The sequence below is a fragment of the Lytechinus pictus genome, chromosome 6 (genome assembly GCF_037042905.1).
Source record: "Lytechinus pictus isolate F3 Inbred chromosome 6, Lp3.0, whole genome shotgun sequence".
Lineage (NCBI taxonomy): Eukaryota > Metazoa > Echinodermata > Echinoidea > Temnopleuroida > Toxopneustidae > Lytechinus > Lytechinus pictus.
In genome coordinates this window covers 10,710,302-10,727,803 of record NC_087250.1, presented here as the reverse complement: position 1 = coordinate 10,727,803, position 17,502 = coordinate 10,710,302, and the positions used below count along the sequence as shown (strand labels likewise).

At 29.4% G+C, this 17,502-nt stretch overlaps 1 protein-coding gene across 1 annotated transcript in view; it reads left to right on the top strand.

Moving 5' to 3' along the window:
* Positions 1 to 594: 594 nt before the first annotated feature.
* Positions 595 to 17,502, top strand: part of LOC129270626 (uncharacterized) — a 28,250-nt gene continuing 11,342 nt past the window's right edge. Inside the window, exons 1-11 of the mRNA XM_064100746.1 lie at positions 595 to 607; positions 1,281 to 1,283; positions 1,658 to 1,660; positions 2,476 to 2,478; positions 3,294 to 3,296; positions 4,115 to 4,117; positions 4,448 to 4,450; positions 5,872 to 5,874; positions 6,205 to 6,207; positions 7,634 to 7,636; positions 7,967 to 7,969. Coding sequence (XP_063956816.1) covers positions 595 to 607; positions 1,281 to 1,283; positions 1,658 to 1,660; positions 2,476 to 2,478; positions 3,294 to 3,296; positions 4,115 to 4,117; positions 4,448 to 4,450; positions 5,872 to 5,874; positions 6,205 to 6,207; positions 7,634 to 7,636; positions 7,967 to 7,969 — 43 coding nt within the window. The remainder of the gene's footprint in view (positions 608 to 1,280; positions 1,284 to 1,657; positions 1,661 to 2,475; positions 2,479 to 3,293; positions 3,297 to 4,114; positions 4,118 to 4,447; positions 4,451 to 5,871; positions 5,875 to 6,204; positions 6,208 to 7,633; positions 7,637 to 7,966; positions 7,970 to 17,502) is intronic.

Here is a 17,502-nt window from a genome sequence, read left to right as displayed (position 1 = left end):
CACTACAAAAATGCTAGCACTCACATATTTCCAAATACCTTTCTAAGGTCATTTTGGTAAAATGGTTCCATAATATTTCTTACATTCTTCTTATTCTTTTCCTTTTCCCTTATATCCGTTCACAGTCAGTAAGTATACACTTTAAAGTAATAAAATTTCCAAGTATTTTGGATTATTCTATACAGGAATGTTCCTAAACTTGATTTCTGTCTATTCAACATAACAATGAAAAAGATACCTTCACAAAATCAGATATGTTTAACACAACGTACAGTCACCCTGATTAACCCGCAATATAATTACGGAAACAAAATCCATTGATATTTAGCGTAATGACAATAAAAAGTTCTATAACACGAATAGTTCCAAATAGCTTTCTTAGTACGTTTTCGATAAATGGTTCCATAATATTTTTATATTCTTGTTATTCTTTCTCTTTTCCCTTATCTGCTTTCACAGGCGGTAGGTATATGTCAAAGTATTTTGCATTATGCTGTACAGGATTGTCTTTAAACTTGATTTATGTCTATTCAACATAACAAAGAAAAAGATTTATTTACAAAATCTAAACACAACGTACGGTTTGCTTGATTAATGCACGTTAAAAGTAATGAAATCCATTAATATTTAATGTAATGACAATAATATTACTGTATCTTGGATCCTCTAACATTACTCATTACAAATCAACACAACGTACAGTAACCTCGATTAACCCACAGCATACGTATCCGGAAAAAAGTTCATTGATAATAGTGTAATAACACTAAAGTAAGTCTTTTTCTTTGGATCCTCTAAAATTTCTTATGTCAAATCAGCCCCATCCCCTCTAAAATTACACAAATATTTCGAAATATGTTTTTAAGAACGTTTTCGAAAATTTTCCAAAATATTTTCGTTTTCTTGTTATTCGTTCTCTTTTCGCTCATCTTATTTGACAGCCCCAAGTATACACCTCATTGTATTTATATTTTAATGGATTTTTTTACTATTCTTTAGAGGAATGTCTATAAGCTTGATTTATGTTCATTCAATATATTATTGAAATATATTTTTTCATAAAATCAGATATGTTCAACACATCATACAGTCACCCTGATTAACCAACAATATATTAAAAGTACGAAAACAAAATCCATTGATATTTAGTGTAATGACAATACAAACTTCTATAACACCAATAGTTCCAAATAACTTTCTTAGTACGTTTTCGATAAATGGTTCCATAATATTTTTATATTCTTGTTATTCTTTTTCTTTTCCCTTATCTCCTTTCACAGGCGGTAAGTATATTTCAAGTATTTTGCATTATGCTATATAGGAATGTCTTTAACCCTTTGCGTGCGACGGGCTTCCACAGAAGCCCAGCGAGTCGTTCACTTAGCTACGACGGGCTACTTGATTTCTGTCTATTCAACATAATAATGATCAAGATTCTTCACAAAATCGGATATGTTTAACACAACGTACAGTCACCCTGATTAACCCACAGTAAAGTACGAAAACAAAATCCATTGACATTTAGTGTAATTGACAATGCGAAATTCTATAACACCAATAGTTCCAAATAACTTTCTTAGTACGTTTTCGATAAATGGTTCCATAATATTTTTATATTCTTGTTATTCTTTTTCTTTTCCCTTATCTCCTTTGACAGAGAGTAAGTATATTTCAAAGTATTTTGCATTATGCTGTACAGGATTGTCTTTAAACTTGATTTCTGTCTATTCAACATAACAATGGAAACGATTTATTTACAAAATATAAACACAACGTATGGTTAGCTTGATTAGCGCACGGTAAAAGTACGAATGAAATCCATTGATATTTAATGTAATGACAATAAAATAACTGTATGTTGGATCCTCTAACATTACTCATTACAAATCAACACAACGTCCAGTTACCTCGATTAACCCACAGCATACGTACGAAAAACCCATTGATAATAGTGTAATAACAATAAAGTAAGTCTTTTTCTTTGGATCCTCTAAAATTTCTTACGTCAAACCAGACCCCCCCCCCCCTCTCAAAAATGACACAAATAGTTCCAAGTATGTTTCTAAGTACGTTTTAGAAAATTTTCCATAATATTTTCATTTTCATGTTATTCTTTCTCTTTTCCCAAATTTATTTGACAGCCTCGGAGATACACCTATCTGTATATATATTTTAATATATTTGTTTACTATTCTTTAGAGGAATGTCTATCAGTTTTATTTTTGTTCATTCAATATATCATTGAAAAATATTCTTTCATAAAATCAGATATGTTTAACACAACGTACAGTCACCCTGATTAACCCACAGTAAAGTACGAAAACAAAATCCATTGACATTTAGTGTAATTGACAATGCGAAATTCTATAACACCAATAGTTCCAAATAACTTTCTTAGTACGTTTTCGATAAATGGTTCCATAATATTTTTATATTCTTGTTATTCTTTTTCTTTTCCCTTATCTCCTTTGACAGAGAGTAAGTATATTTCAAAGTATTTTGCATTATGCTGTACAGGATTGTCTTTAAACTTGATTTCTGTCTATTCAACATAACAATGGAAACGATTTATTTACAAAATATAAACACAACGTATGGTTAGCTTGATTAGCGCACGGTAAAAGTACGAATGAAATCCATTGATATTTAATGTAATGACAATAAAATAACTGTATGTTGGATCCTCTAACATTACTCATTACAAATCAACACAACGTCCAGTTACCTCGATTAACCCACAGCATACGTACGAAAAACCCATTGATAATAGTGTAATAACAATAAAGTAAGTCTTTTTCTTTGGATCCTCTAAAATTTCTTACGTCAAACCAGACCCCCCCCCCCCTCTCAAAAATGACACAAATAGTTCCAAGTATGTTTCTAAGTACGTTTTAGAAAATTTTCCATAATATTTTCATTTTCATGTTATTCTTTCTCTTTTCCCAAATTTATTTGACAGCCTCGGAGATACACCTATCTGTATATATATATTAATATATTTGTTTACTATTCTTTAGAGGAATGTCTATCAGTTTTATTTTTGTTCATTCAATATATCATTGAAAAATATTATTTCATAAAATCAGATATGTTTAACACAACGTACAGTCACCCTGATTAACCCACAGTAAAGTACGAAAACAAAATCCATTGACATTTAGTGTAATTGACAATGCGAAATTCTATAACACCAATAGTTCCAAATAACTTTCTTAGTACGTTTTCGATAAATGGTTCCATAATATTTTTATATTCTTGTTATTCTTTTTCTTTTCCCTTATCTCCTTTGACAGAGAGTAAGTATATTTCAAAGTATTTTGCATTATGCTGTACAGGATTGTCTTTAAACTTGATTTCTGTCTATTCAACATAACAATGGAAACGATTTATTTACAAAATATAAACACAACGTATGGTTAGCTTGATTAGCGCACGGTAAAAGTACGAATGAAATCCATTGATATTTAATGTAATGACAATAAAATAACTGTATGTTGGATCCTCTAACATTACTCATTACAAATCAACACAACGTCCAGTTACCTCGATTAACCCACAGCATACGTACGAAAAACCCATTGATAATAGTGTAATAACAATAAAGTAAGTCTTTTTCTTTGGATCCTCTAAAATTTCTTACGTCAAACCAGACCCCCCCCCCCCTCTCAAAAATGACACAAATAGTTCCAAGTATGTTTCTAAGTACGTTTTAGAAAATTTTCCATAATATTTTCATTTTCATGTTATTCTTTCTCTTTTCCCAAATTTATTTGACAGCCTCGGAGATACACCTATCTGTATATATATTTTAATATATTTGTTTACTATTCTTTAGAGGAATGTCTATCAGTTTTATTTTTGTTCATTCAATATATCATTGAAAAATATTCTTTCATAAAATCAGATATGTTTAACACAACGTACAGTCCCCTTGATTAGTCCACTGTATAAGTACGAAAAAAAATCCATTGATATTAAAAGTTAAATGACAATACAAAAATTATAGTACACGAATAGTTCCAAATACCATTCTAAGTTCGTTTTGGTAAAATGGCTCCATAATATTTTTCATATTCTTCTTATTCTTTTTCTTTTCCCTTATCTCCGTTCACAGTCCGTAAGTATACACTTTAACGTATCTAAAATTCTAAGTATTTTGGATTATTCTATAAAGGAATGTCTCTAAACTTGATTTCTGTCTATTCAACATAACAATGAAAATGATTCCTTCACAAAATCAGATATGTTTAAGACAACATATAGTCACCCTAATAAACCCACAGTAAAGTACGAAAACAAAATCCATTGACATTTAGTGTAATGACAATACAAAATTCTATAACACCAATAGTTCCAAATAACTTTCTTAGTACGTTTTCGATAAATGGTTCCATAATATTTTTATATTCTTGTTATTCTTTCTCTTTTCCCTTATCTGCTTTCACAGAGCGTAAGTATATTTCAAAGTATTTTGCATTATGTTATACAGGAATGTCTTTTAACTTGATTTCTGTCTATTCAACATAACAATGGAAACGATTTATTTCCAAAATATAAAAACAACGTATGATTAGCTTGATTAACGCACGGTAAAAGTACGAATAAAATCCATTGATATTTAAAGGGGAATCCAGCCTTGGCCATAAAATGTTGTGTTGGGAAGGAGAAAAATAAATTAAACAGAATGGTGAAAGTTTGAAAGAAATCGGACAAGCAATAAGAAAGTTATAGCTGCTTTAAAATTGAGATCACTAATACTATGTAGATTTCAAATTGGCAACCGAGTAAGTAAATTATGACAAGGGGCAAGGACAACTTTCCAATAGGCCATGTACTTTATTATCAGGGATTTGTGGTTTTCACCTAAGTACCCATTCCCCTGGGGCAGTAATCTAAATATAACCCAGGTAGTATATTGTTTTATGTCCTCATGAAAGAAAAATATAATTTGAAATAAAACTTTTGGGAAAAATGACATTTTAGCCATAATATATATTGGAGTGCATGGAAGAGTAGTCCTTGCCTTACATCACTATGACATCCCATATGCAGCCAATTTGAAGTCTCCATGGGTATAGTGATTACCAATATTTACAACATTAAAAATTTCATAACTTTCTTGTTTTTTGTCCAATATTGTTCAAACTTTCACCTATCAACTTGTCTGATTTTTCTTTTCCTTATAAAAACAAGTTTTTATATGGGTTGGATTCCCCTTTAATGTAATGACAATAAAATAACTGTATGTTGGATCCTCTAACATTACTCATTACAAATCAACACAACGTCCAGTTACCTCGATTAACCCACAGCATACGTACGAAAAACCCATTGATAATAGTGTAATAACAATAAAGTAAGTCTTTTTCTTTGGATCCTCTAAAATTTCTTACGTCAAACCAGACCCCCCCCCCCTCTCAAAAATGACACAAATAGTTCCAAGTATGTTTCTAAGTACGTTTTAGAAAATTTTCCATAATATTTTCATTTTCATGTTATTCTTTCTCTTTTCCCAAATTTATTTGACAGCCTCGGAGATACACCTATCTGTATTTATATTTGAATATATATATATTTTTTTACTATTCTTTAGAGGAATGTCTATTGAATTTATTTTTGTTCATTCAATATATCATTGAAAAATATTCTTTCATAAAATCAGATATGTTTAACACAACGTACAGTCCCCTTGATTAGTCCACTGTATAAGTACGAAAAAAATCCCTTGATATTAAAAGTTAAATGACAATACAAAAATTCTAGTACACGAATAGTTCCAAATACCATTCTAAGTTCGTTTTGGTAAAATGGCTCCATAATATTTTTCATATTCTTCTTATTCTTTTTCTTTTCCCTTATCTCCGTTCACAGTCCGTAAGTATACACTTTAACGTATCTAAAATTCTAAGTATTTTGGATTATTCTATAAAGGAATGTCTCTAAACTTGATTTCTGTCTATTCAACATAACAATGAAAATGATTCCTTCACAAAATCAGATATGTTTAAGACAACATATAGTCACCCTAATAAACCCACAGTAAATTACGAAAACAAAATCCATTGATATTTAGTGTAATGACAATACAAAATTCTATAACACCAATAGTTCCAAATAACTTTCTTAGTACGTTTTCGATAAATGGTTCCATAATATTTTTATATTCTTGTTATTCTTTCTCTTTTCCCTTATCTGCTTTCACAGAGCGTAAGTATATTTCAAAGTATTTTGCATTATGTTGTACAGGAATGTCTTTTAACTTGATTTCTGTCTATTCAACATAACAAAGAAAAATATTTATTTACAAAATATAAACACAACGTACGGTTTGCTTGATTAATGCACGGTAAAAGTACGAATGAAATCCATTGATATTTAAAGGGGAATCCAGCCTTGGCCATAAAATGTTGTGTTGGGAAGGAGAAAAATAAATTAAACAAAATGGTGAAAGTTTGAAAGAAATCGGACAAGCAATAAGAAAGTTATAGCTGCTTTAAAATTGAGATCACTAATACTATGTAGATTTCAAATTGGCAACTGAGTAAGTAAATTATGACAAGGGGCAAGGACAACTTTCCAATAGGCCATGTACTTTATTATCAGGGATTTGTGGTTTTCACCTAAGTACCCATTCCCCTGGGGCAGTAATCTAAATATAACCCAGGTAGTATATTGTTTTATGTCCTCATGAAAGAAAAATATAATTTGAAATAAAACTTTTGGGAAAAATGACATTTTAGCCATAATATATATTGGAGTGCATGGAAGAGTAGTCCTTGCCTTACATCACTATGACATCCCATATGCAGCCAATTTGAAGTCTCCATGGGTATAGTGATTACCAATATTTACAACATTAAAAATTTCATAACTTTCTTGTTTTTTGTCCAATATTGTTCAAACTTTCACCTATCAACTTGTCTGATTTTTCTTTTCCTTATAAAAACAAGTTTTTATATGGGTTGGATTCCCCTTTAATGTAATGACAATAAAATAACTGTATGTTGGATCCTCTAACATTACTCATTACAAATCAACACAACGTCCAGTTACCTCGATTAACCCACAGCATACGTACGAAAAACCCATTGATAATAGTGTAATAACAATAAAGTAAGTCTTTTTCTTTGGATCCTCTAAAATTTCTTACGTCAAACCAGACCCCCCCCCCCCCCCTCTCAAAAATGACACAAATAGTTCCAAGTATGTTTCTAAGTACGTTTTAGAAAATTTTCCATAATATTTTCATTTTCATGTTATTCTTTCTCTTTTCCCAAATTTATTTGACAGCCTCGGAGATACACCTATCTGTATTTATATTTGAATATATATATATTTTTTTACTATTCTTTAGAGGAATGTCTATTGAATTTATTTTTGTTCATTCAATATATCATTGAAAAATATTCTTTCATAAAATCAGATATGTTTAACACAACGTACAGTCCCCTTGATTAGTCCACTGTATAAGTACGAAAAAAAATCCATTGATATTAAAAGTTAAATGACAATACAAAAATTCTAGTACACGAATAGTTCCAAATACCATTCTAAGTTCGTTTTGGTAAAATGGCTCCATAATATTTTTCATATTCTTCTTATTCTTTTTCTTTTCCCTTATCTCCGTTCACAGTCCGTAAGTATACACTTTAACGTATCTAAAATTCTAAGTATTTTGGATTATTCTATACAGGAATGTCTCTAAACTTGATTTCTGTCTATTCAACATAACAATGAAAATGATTCCTTCACAAAATCAGATATGTTTAAGACAACATATAGTCACCCTAATAAACCCACAGTAAAGTACGAAAACAAAATCCATTGACATTTAGTGTAATGACAATACAAAATTCTATAACACCAATAGTTCCAAATAACTTTCTTAGTACGTTTTCGATAAATGGTTCCATAATATTTTTATATTCTTGTTATTCTTTCTCTTTTCCCTTATCTGCTTTCACAGAGCGTAAGTATATTTCAAAGTATTTTGCATTATGCTGTACAGGATTGTCTTTAAACTTGATTTCTGTCTATTCAACATAACAAAGAAAAATATTTATTTACAAAATATAAACACAACGTACGGTTTGCTTGATTAATGCACGGTAAAAGTACGAATGAAATCCAATGATATTTAATGTAATGACATTAAAATAACTGTATCTTGGATCCTCTAACATTATTCATTACAAATATCTCATTACAAATCAATACAACGTACCTTTACCTCGATTAACCCACAGCATACGTACGAAAAAACTTCATTGATACTAGTGTAATAACAATAAAGTAAGTCGTTTTCTTTGGATCCTCAAAAAATTCTTACGTCAAATCAGACCCCCCCCCCCCCTCTAAAACTACACAAATAGTTCCAAGTATGCTTTTAAGTACGTTTTAGAAAATTTTCCATAATAATTTCAATTTTCGTGTTCTCTTTTCCCTAATCTTATTTGACAGCCCCGAGTATACACCTAATTGTATTTATCTTTTAATGGATTTTTTTTACTATTCTTTAGAGTAATGTCTAGAAGTTTCATTTTTGTTCATTCAATATATCATTGAAAAGTATTCTTTCACAAAATCAGATATGTTCAACACAACGCACAGTCCCCTAATAGTTAAACCACAGTATAAGTACGAAAAAAAAATCCATTGATATTTAGTGTAATGACAATACAAAATTTTATAACACGAATAATTCCAAATAACTTTATTAGTACGTTTTAGATAAATGGTTCCATAATATTTTGATATTATTCTTATTCTTTTTCCTTCCCCTGTTCTCCGTTCACAGAGTGTAAGTATACACCTTAACGTATTTAAATTTCTAAGTATTTTGGATTATTCTATACATTAATGTCTTTAAACTTGATTTCTGTCTATTCAACTTAATAATGAAACGATTTCTTCACAAAAATCAGATATGTTTAACTGAACGTAAAGTCACCCTAATTAACCCACAGTATAAGTACGAAAACAGAATCCATTGATATTGAATGTAATGACATTAAAAAATTCTATAACAGCAATATTTCAAAATATCTTTCTTATTACGTTTTTCGATAAATGGTTCCATAATATTTTCATATTCTTGTAATTATTTTTCTTTTCCCGTATCTCCTATCACAGACCGTAGTATATTTCAAAGTATTTTGCATTATATATACAGGAATGTCTTTAAACTATATTTCTGTCTAATTAACATAACAATGGAAACGATTTATTAACAAAATATGAACACAAAATACTGTTAGCTTGATTAACGCACGGTAAAAGTACGAATGAAATCCATTGATATTTAATGTAATGACAATAAAATAACTGGATCTTGGATCCTCTAACATTACTCATTACAAATTTAGACCCCATCCATTTAATTACAGGAATAGTTCCACATGCTCTGTCAATTAAGATTTCAATTACAGGTTCTATAATGTTTTTACACTGTATTCTTGCCATTTTTTCTCTTTCCCTCGTCTTCATTCACAGCATGTAAGTATACACCTCGTTATAATGATATTTCTAAGTATTTTGGATTATTCTATACATTAATGTCTTTAAACTTGATTTATGTCTATTCAACTTAAGAATGAAAAAGATTCCTTCACAAAAATTAGATATGTTTAACTGAACGTAAAGTCACCCTAATTAACCCAGAGTATAAGTACGAAAACAGAATCCATTGATATTTAATGTAATGACAATACAAATTTCTATAACAGCAATAGTTCAAAATATCTTTCTTAGTACGTTTTTCGATAAATGGTTCCATAATATGTTCATATTCTTGTTATTATTTTTCTTTCCCCTTATCTCCTATCAAAGACCGTAGTATATTTCAAAGTATTTTGCATTATTTATACAGGAATGTCTTTAAACTTGATTTCTGTCTATTTAACATAACAATGGAAACGATTTATTAACAAAATATAAACACAAAATACTGTTAGCTTGATTAACGCACGGTAAAAGTACGAATGAAATTTATTGATATTTAATGTAATGACAATAAAATAACTGTATCTTGGATCCTCTAACATTACTCATTACAAATTTAGACCCCATCCATTTAATTACAGGAATAGTTCCACATGCTCTGTCAATTAAGATTTCAATTACAGGTTCTATAATGTTTTTACACTGTATTCTTGCCATTTTTTCTCTTTCCCTCGTCTTCATTCACAGCATGTAAGTATACACCTCATTATAATGATATTTCTAAGTATTTTGGATTATTCTATACATTAATGTCTTTAAACTAGATTTATGTCTATTCAACTTCAGAATGAAAAAGATTCCTTCACAAAAATCAGATATGTTTAACTGAACGTAAAGTCACCCTAATTAACACACAGTATAAGTACGAAAACAGAATCCATTCATATTTAATGTAATGACAATACAACATTCTATAACAGCAATAGTTCAAAATATCTTTCTTAGTACGTTTTTCGATAAATGTTTCCATAATATTTTCATATTCTTGTTATTATTTTTCTTTTCCCTTATCTTCTATCAAAGACCGTAGTATATTTCAAAGTATTTTGCATTATTTATACAGGAATGTCTTTAAACTTGATTTCTGTCTAATTAAAATAACAATGGAAACGATTTATATACAAAATATAAACACAAAGTACTGTTAGGTTGATTAACGCACGGCAAAAGTACGAACGAAATCCATTGATATTTAATGTAATGACATTAAAATAACTGTATCTTGGATCCTCTAACATTATTCATACAAATATCTCATTACAAATCAACACAACGTACCTTTACCTCGATTAACCCACAGCATAGGTACAAAAAACTCATTGATAAAAGTGTAATAATAATAAAGTAAGTCTTTTTCTTTGGATTCTCAAAAATTTCTTACGTCAAATCAGACCCCCCCCCCCCTCTAAAACTACACAAATAGTTCCAAGTATGCTTTTAAGTACGTTTTAGATAATTTTCCATAATAATTTCATTTTCGTGTTCTCTTTTCCCTAATCTTATTTGACAGCCCCGAGTATACACCTAGTTTTATTTATCTTTTAATGGATTTTTTTTTACTATTCTTTAGAGGAATGTCTAGAAGCTTCATTTTTGTTCATTCAATAAATCATTGAAAAATATTCGTTCACAAAATCAGATATCTTCAACACAACGTACAGTCCCCTAATAGTTAATCCACAGTATAAGTACGAAAAAAAAATCCATTGATATTTAGTGTATTGACAATACACAATTCTATAACACTAATAGTTCCAAATAACTTTCTAAGTTCGTTTTCGTTAAATGGTTCCATAATATTTTTATATTCTACTTAATATTTTCTTTTCCCTTATGGCCGTTCACAGTCGGTAAGTATACACCTTAATGTATTTAAATGTCTAAGTATTTTGGATTATTCTATACATTCATGTCTTTAAACTTGATTTCTGTCTATTCAACTCAATAATGAAAAGATTTCTTCACAATAATCAGATATGTTTAACTGAACGTAAAGTCACCCTAATTAACACACAGTATAAGTACGAAAACAGAATCCATTGATATTTAATGTAATGACAATACAAATTTCTATAACAGCAATAGTTCAAAATATCTTTCTTAGTACGTTTTTCGATAAATGTTTCCATAATATTTTCATATTCTTGTTATTATTTTTCTTTTCCCTTATCTCCTATCAAAGACCGTAGTATATTTCAAAGTATTTTGCGTTATTTATACAGGAATGTCTATAAACTTGATTTCTGTCTAATTAACATAACAATGGAAACGATTTATTTACAAAATATAAACACAAAGTACTGTTAGCTTGATTAACGCATGGTAAAGGTACGAACGAAATCCATTGATATTTAATGTAATGACATTAAAATAACTGTATCTTGGATCCTCTAACATTATTCATCACAAATATCTCATTACAAATCAACACAACGTACCTTTACCTCGATTAACCAACAGCATACGTACGAAAAAAACTCATTGATAAAATTTTAATAACAATAAAGTAGGTCCCATTCTTTGGATCCTCAAAAATTTCTTACGTCAAATCAGACCCCCCGCCCCCCCTCTAAAACTACACAATTAGTTCCAAGTATGCTTTTAAGTACGTTTTAAAAAAATTTCCATAATAATTTCATTTTCGTGTTCTCTTTTCCCTAATCTTATTTGACAGCCCCGAGTATACACCTAATTGTATTTATATTTTAATTGATTTTTTTACTATTCTTTAGAGGAATATCTAGAAGCTTCATTTTTGTTCATTCAATATATCATTGAAAAATATTCTTTCACAAAATCAGATATGTTCAACACAACGTACAGTCCCCTAATAGTTAATCCACAGTATAAGTACGAAAAAAAAACCATTGATATTATTATGTAATGACAATACAAAATTTTATAACACGAATAGTTCCAAATAACTTTCTTAGTACGTTTTAGATAAATGGTTCCATAATATTTTGATATTCTTCTTATTCTTTTTCCTTCCCCTGTTCTCCGTTCACAGATTGTGAGTATACACCTTAACGTATTTAAATTTCTTAGTATTTTGGATTATTCTATACATTAATGTCTTTAAACTTGATTTCTGTCTATTCAACTTAATAATGAAAAGATTTCTTCACAAAAATCAGATATGTTTAACTGAACGTAAAGTCACCCTAATTAACCCACAGTATAAGTACGAAAACAGAATCCATTGATATTTAATGTAATGACAATACAAAATTCTATAACAGCAATAGTTCAAAATATCTTTCTTAGTACGTTTTTCGATAAATGGTTCCATAATATTTTCATATTCTTGTTATTATTTTTCTTTCCCCTTATCTCCTATCAAAGACCGTAGTATATTTCAAAGTATTTTGCATTATTTATACAGGAATGTCTTTAAACTTGATTTCTGTCTATTTAACATAACAATGGAAACGATTTATTAACAAAATATAAACACAAAGTACTGTTAGCTTGATTAACGCACGGTAAAAGTACGAATGAAATCAATTGATATTTAATGTAATGACAATAATATAACTGTATCTTGGATCCTAAACATTACTCATTACAAATTTAGACCCCATCCATTTAATTACAGGGATAGTTCCACATGCTCTGCCAATTAAGATTTCAATTACAGGTTCTATAATGTTTTTACACTGTATTCTTGCCATTTTTTTCTCTTTCCCTCGTCTTCATTCACAGCATGTAAGTATACACCTCATTATAATGATATTTCTCAGTATTTTGGATTATTCTATACATTAATGTCTTTAAACTTGATTTATGTCTATTCAACTTAAGAATGAAAAAGATTCCTTCACAAAAATCAGATATGTTTAACTGAACGTAAAGTCACCCTAATTAACCGTGACCCAGAGTATAAGTACGAAAACAGAATCCATTGATATTTAATGTAATGACAATACAAAATTATATAACAGCAATAGTTCAAAATATCTTTCTTAGTACGTTTTTTGATAAATGTTTCCATAATATTTTCATATTCTTGTTACTATTTTTCTTTTCCCTTATCTCCTATCAAAGACCATATTATATTTCGAAGTATTTTGCATTATTTATACAGGAATGTCTTTAAACTTGATTTCTGTCTAATTAACATAACAATGGAAACGATTTATATACAAAATATAAACACAAAGTACTGTTAGCTTGATTAACGCACGGTAAAAGTACGAACGAAATCCATTGATATTTAATGTAATGACATTAAAATAACTGTATCTTGGATCCTCTAACATTATTCATTACAAATATCTCATTACAAATCAACACAACGTACCTTTACCTCGATTAACCCACAGCATAGGTACAAAAAACTCATTGATAAAAGTGTAATAATAATAAAGTAAGTCTTTTTCTTTGGATTCTCAAAAATTTCTTACGTCAAATCAGACCCCCCCCCCCCCCTCTAAAACTACACAAATAGTTCCAAGTATGCTTTTAAGTACGTTTTAGATAATTTTCCATAATAATTTCATTTTCGTGTTCTCTTTTCCCTAATCTTATTTGACAGCCCCGAGTATACACCTAGTTTTATTTATCTTTTAATGGATTTTTTTTTACTATTCTTTAGAGGAATGTCTAGAAGCTTCATTTTTGTTCATTCAATAAATCATTGAAAAATATTCGTTCACAAAATCAGATATCTTCAACACAACGTACAGTCCCCTAATAGTTAATCCACAGTATAAGTACGAAAAAAAAATCCATTGATATTTACTGTATTGACAATACACAATTCTATAACACTAATAGTTCCAAATAACTTTCTGAGTTCGTTTTCGTTAAATGGTTCCATAATATTTTTATATTCTACTTAATATTTTCTTTTCCCTTATGGCCGTTCACAGTCGGTAAGTATACACCTTAATGTATTTAAATGTCTAAGTATTTTGGATTATTCTATACATTCATGTCTTTAAACTTGATTTCTGTCTATTCAACTCAATAATGAAAAGATTTCTTCACAATAATCAGATATGTTTAACTGAACGTAAAGTCACCCTAATTAACACACAGTATAAGTACGAAAACAGAATCCATTGATATTTAATGTAATGACAATACAAATTTCTATAACAGCAATAGTTCAAAATATCTTTCTTAGTACGTTTTTCGATAAATGTTTCCATAATATTTTCATATTCTTGTTATTATTTTTCTTTTCCCTTATCTCCTATCAAAGACCGTAGTATATTTCAAAGTATTTTGCGTTATTTATACAGGAATGTCTTTAAACTTGATTTGTGTATAATTAACATAACAATGGAAACGATTTATTTACAAAATATAAACACAAAGTACCGTTAGCTTGATTAACGCACGGTAAAAGTATGAACGAAATCCATTGATATTTAATGTGATGACATTAAAATAACTGTATCTTGGATCCTCTAACATTATTCATTACAAATATCTCATTACAAATCAACACTACGTACGTTTACCTCGATTAACCCACAGCATACGTACGAAAAAACTCATTGATAAAAGTGTAATAACAATAAAGTAAGTCTTTTACTTTGGATCCTCGAAAATTTCTTACGTCAAATCAGACCCCCCCCCCCCTCTAAAACTACGCAAATAGTTCTAAGTATGCTGTTAAGTACTTTTTTGTAAAATTTTCCACAATAATTTCATTTTCGTGTTCTCTTCTCCCTAATCTTATTTGACAGCCCCGAGTATACACCTAATTGTATTTATCTTTTAATGGATTTTTTTTACTATTCTTTAGAGGAATGTCTAGAACCTTCATTTTTGTTCATTCAATATATCATTGAAAAATATTCTTTCACAAAATCAGATATGTTCAACACAACGTACAGTCCCCTTAGTTAATCCACAGTATAAGTACGAAAAAAAATCCATTGATATTTAGTGTAATGACAATACAAAATTTTATAACACGAATAGTTCCAAATAACTTTCTTATTACTTTTAGATAAATGGTTCCATAATATTTTGATATTGTTCTTATTCTTTTTCCTTCCCCTGTTCTCCGTTCACAGACCTTAAGTATACACCCTAACGTATTTAAATTTCTAAGTATTTTGGATTATTCTATACATTAATGTCTTTAAACTTGATTTCTGTCTATTCAACTTAATAATGAAAAAATTTCTTCACAAAACTTAGATATGTTTAACTGAACGTAAAGTCACCCTAATTAACCCACAGTATAAGTACGAAAACAGAATCCATTGATATTTAATGTAATGACAATACAAAATTCTATAACAGCAATAGTTCAAAATATCTTTCTTAGTACGTTTTTCGATAAATGGTTCCTTAATATTTTCATATTCTTGTTATTATTTTTCTTTTCCCTTATCTCCTTTCAGAGACCGTAGTATATTTCAAAGTGTTTTGCATTATCTATACAGGAATGTCTTTAAACTTGATTTCTGTCTAATTAACATAACAATGGAAACGATTTATTTACAAAATATAAACACAAAGTACTGTTAGCTTGATTAACGCACGGTAAAAGTACGAATAAAATCCATTGATATTTAATGTAATGACAATAAAATAACTGTATCTTGGATCCTCTAACATTACTCATTACAAATTACTCATTACAAATCAACACAACGTACCTTTACCTCGATTAACCCACAGCATAGGTACGAAAAAACTCATTGATAAAAGTGTAATAACAATAAAGTAAGTCTTTTTCTTTGGATTCTCAAAAATTTCTTACGTCAAATCAGACCCCCCCCCCCCTCTAAAACTACACAAATAGTTCCAAGTATGTTTTTAAGTACGTTTTAGAAAATTTTCCATAATATTTTCATTTTCATGTTATTCTTTCTCTTTTCCTTAATCTTATTTCACAGCCACGAGTACACACCTAATTGTATTTATATTTTAATTGATTTTTTTTTACTATTCTTTAGACGAATGTCTATAAGCTTCATTTTGTTCATTCAATATATCATTGAAAAAGATTCCTTCACAAAATCAGATATGTTTAACACATTGTACAGTCACCCTGATTAACCCAAAGTATAAGTACGAAAACAAAATCCATTGATATTTCGTGTAATGACAATACAAAATTCTATACCACGAATAGCTCCAAATAAATTTCTTAGTATGTTTTCGATAAATGGTTCCATAATAATTTTTTTATATTCTTGTTATTCTTTTTCTTTGCCCCTATCACCTTTCACAGAGCGTTAGTATATGTCAAAGTATTTTGCATTGTGCTATACAGGAATGTCTTTAAACTTGATTTCTGTCTATTCAACATAACAATGAAAACGATTTATTTACAAAATATAACCACAACGTACGGTTAGCTTGATAAACGCGTGGTAAAAGTACAAATGAAATCCCTTGATATTGCACGGCTAGGCCTACGTTAGTACCATCATCACAATTAACTTCAACTCTCTCATTCTCAGAATTAGAGTTACCATTGGAATCTACATTTCTAACATCACCTTGAGTAATATCATCATCATGAACTTCAACTCTCTCTGAGCACAGACTGAAAAACTGAGAAGAAGTTTGATGCGCAATGAGGTTTTCTGCATATCTGGCTATCATATGTGGTTACCATGGCAATGCACTGTCTGACAAATGCAACCAAAAAAATGTTCTTGCACATCTTCACCTCAAGGCCAATATGTGAGCCAAATTTCATGATAATTGGTACAAAACTGAAGTAGTTCAGATCGCAAGGTTTTTACCTAAATTTTGCCATATAATGTTGTTACCATGGCAACACAATTTCTGAACACCCAAAAAAGTGCCTTGTACATCTTCACTTCAATGCCAATGTGTGTGCCAAATTTCATGAGAACTGATTGAAAACTGATGAAGCAGTTCGAATCGTAAGAATTTTTCCAAATTTTTGCCATATAATGTGCTGTTACCATGGCAACAAGGTTTCTGAAAGATACACAAACATGTGTCTTAGACATCTTCACCTCAAGACCAATGTGAGTGCCAAATTTCATGAAAATCGGT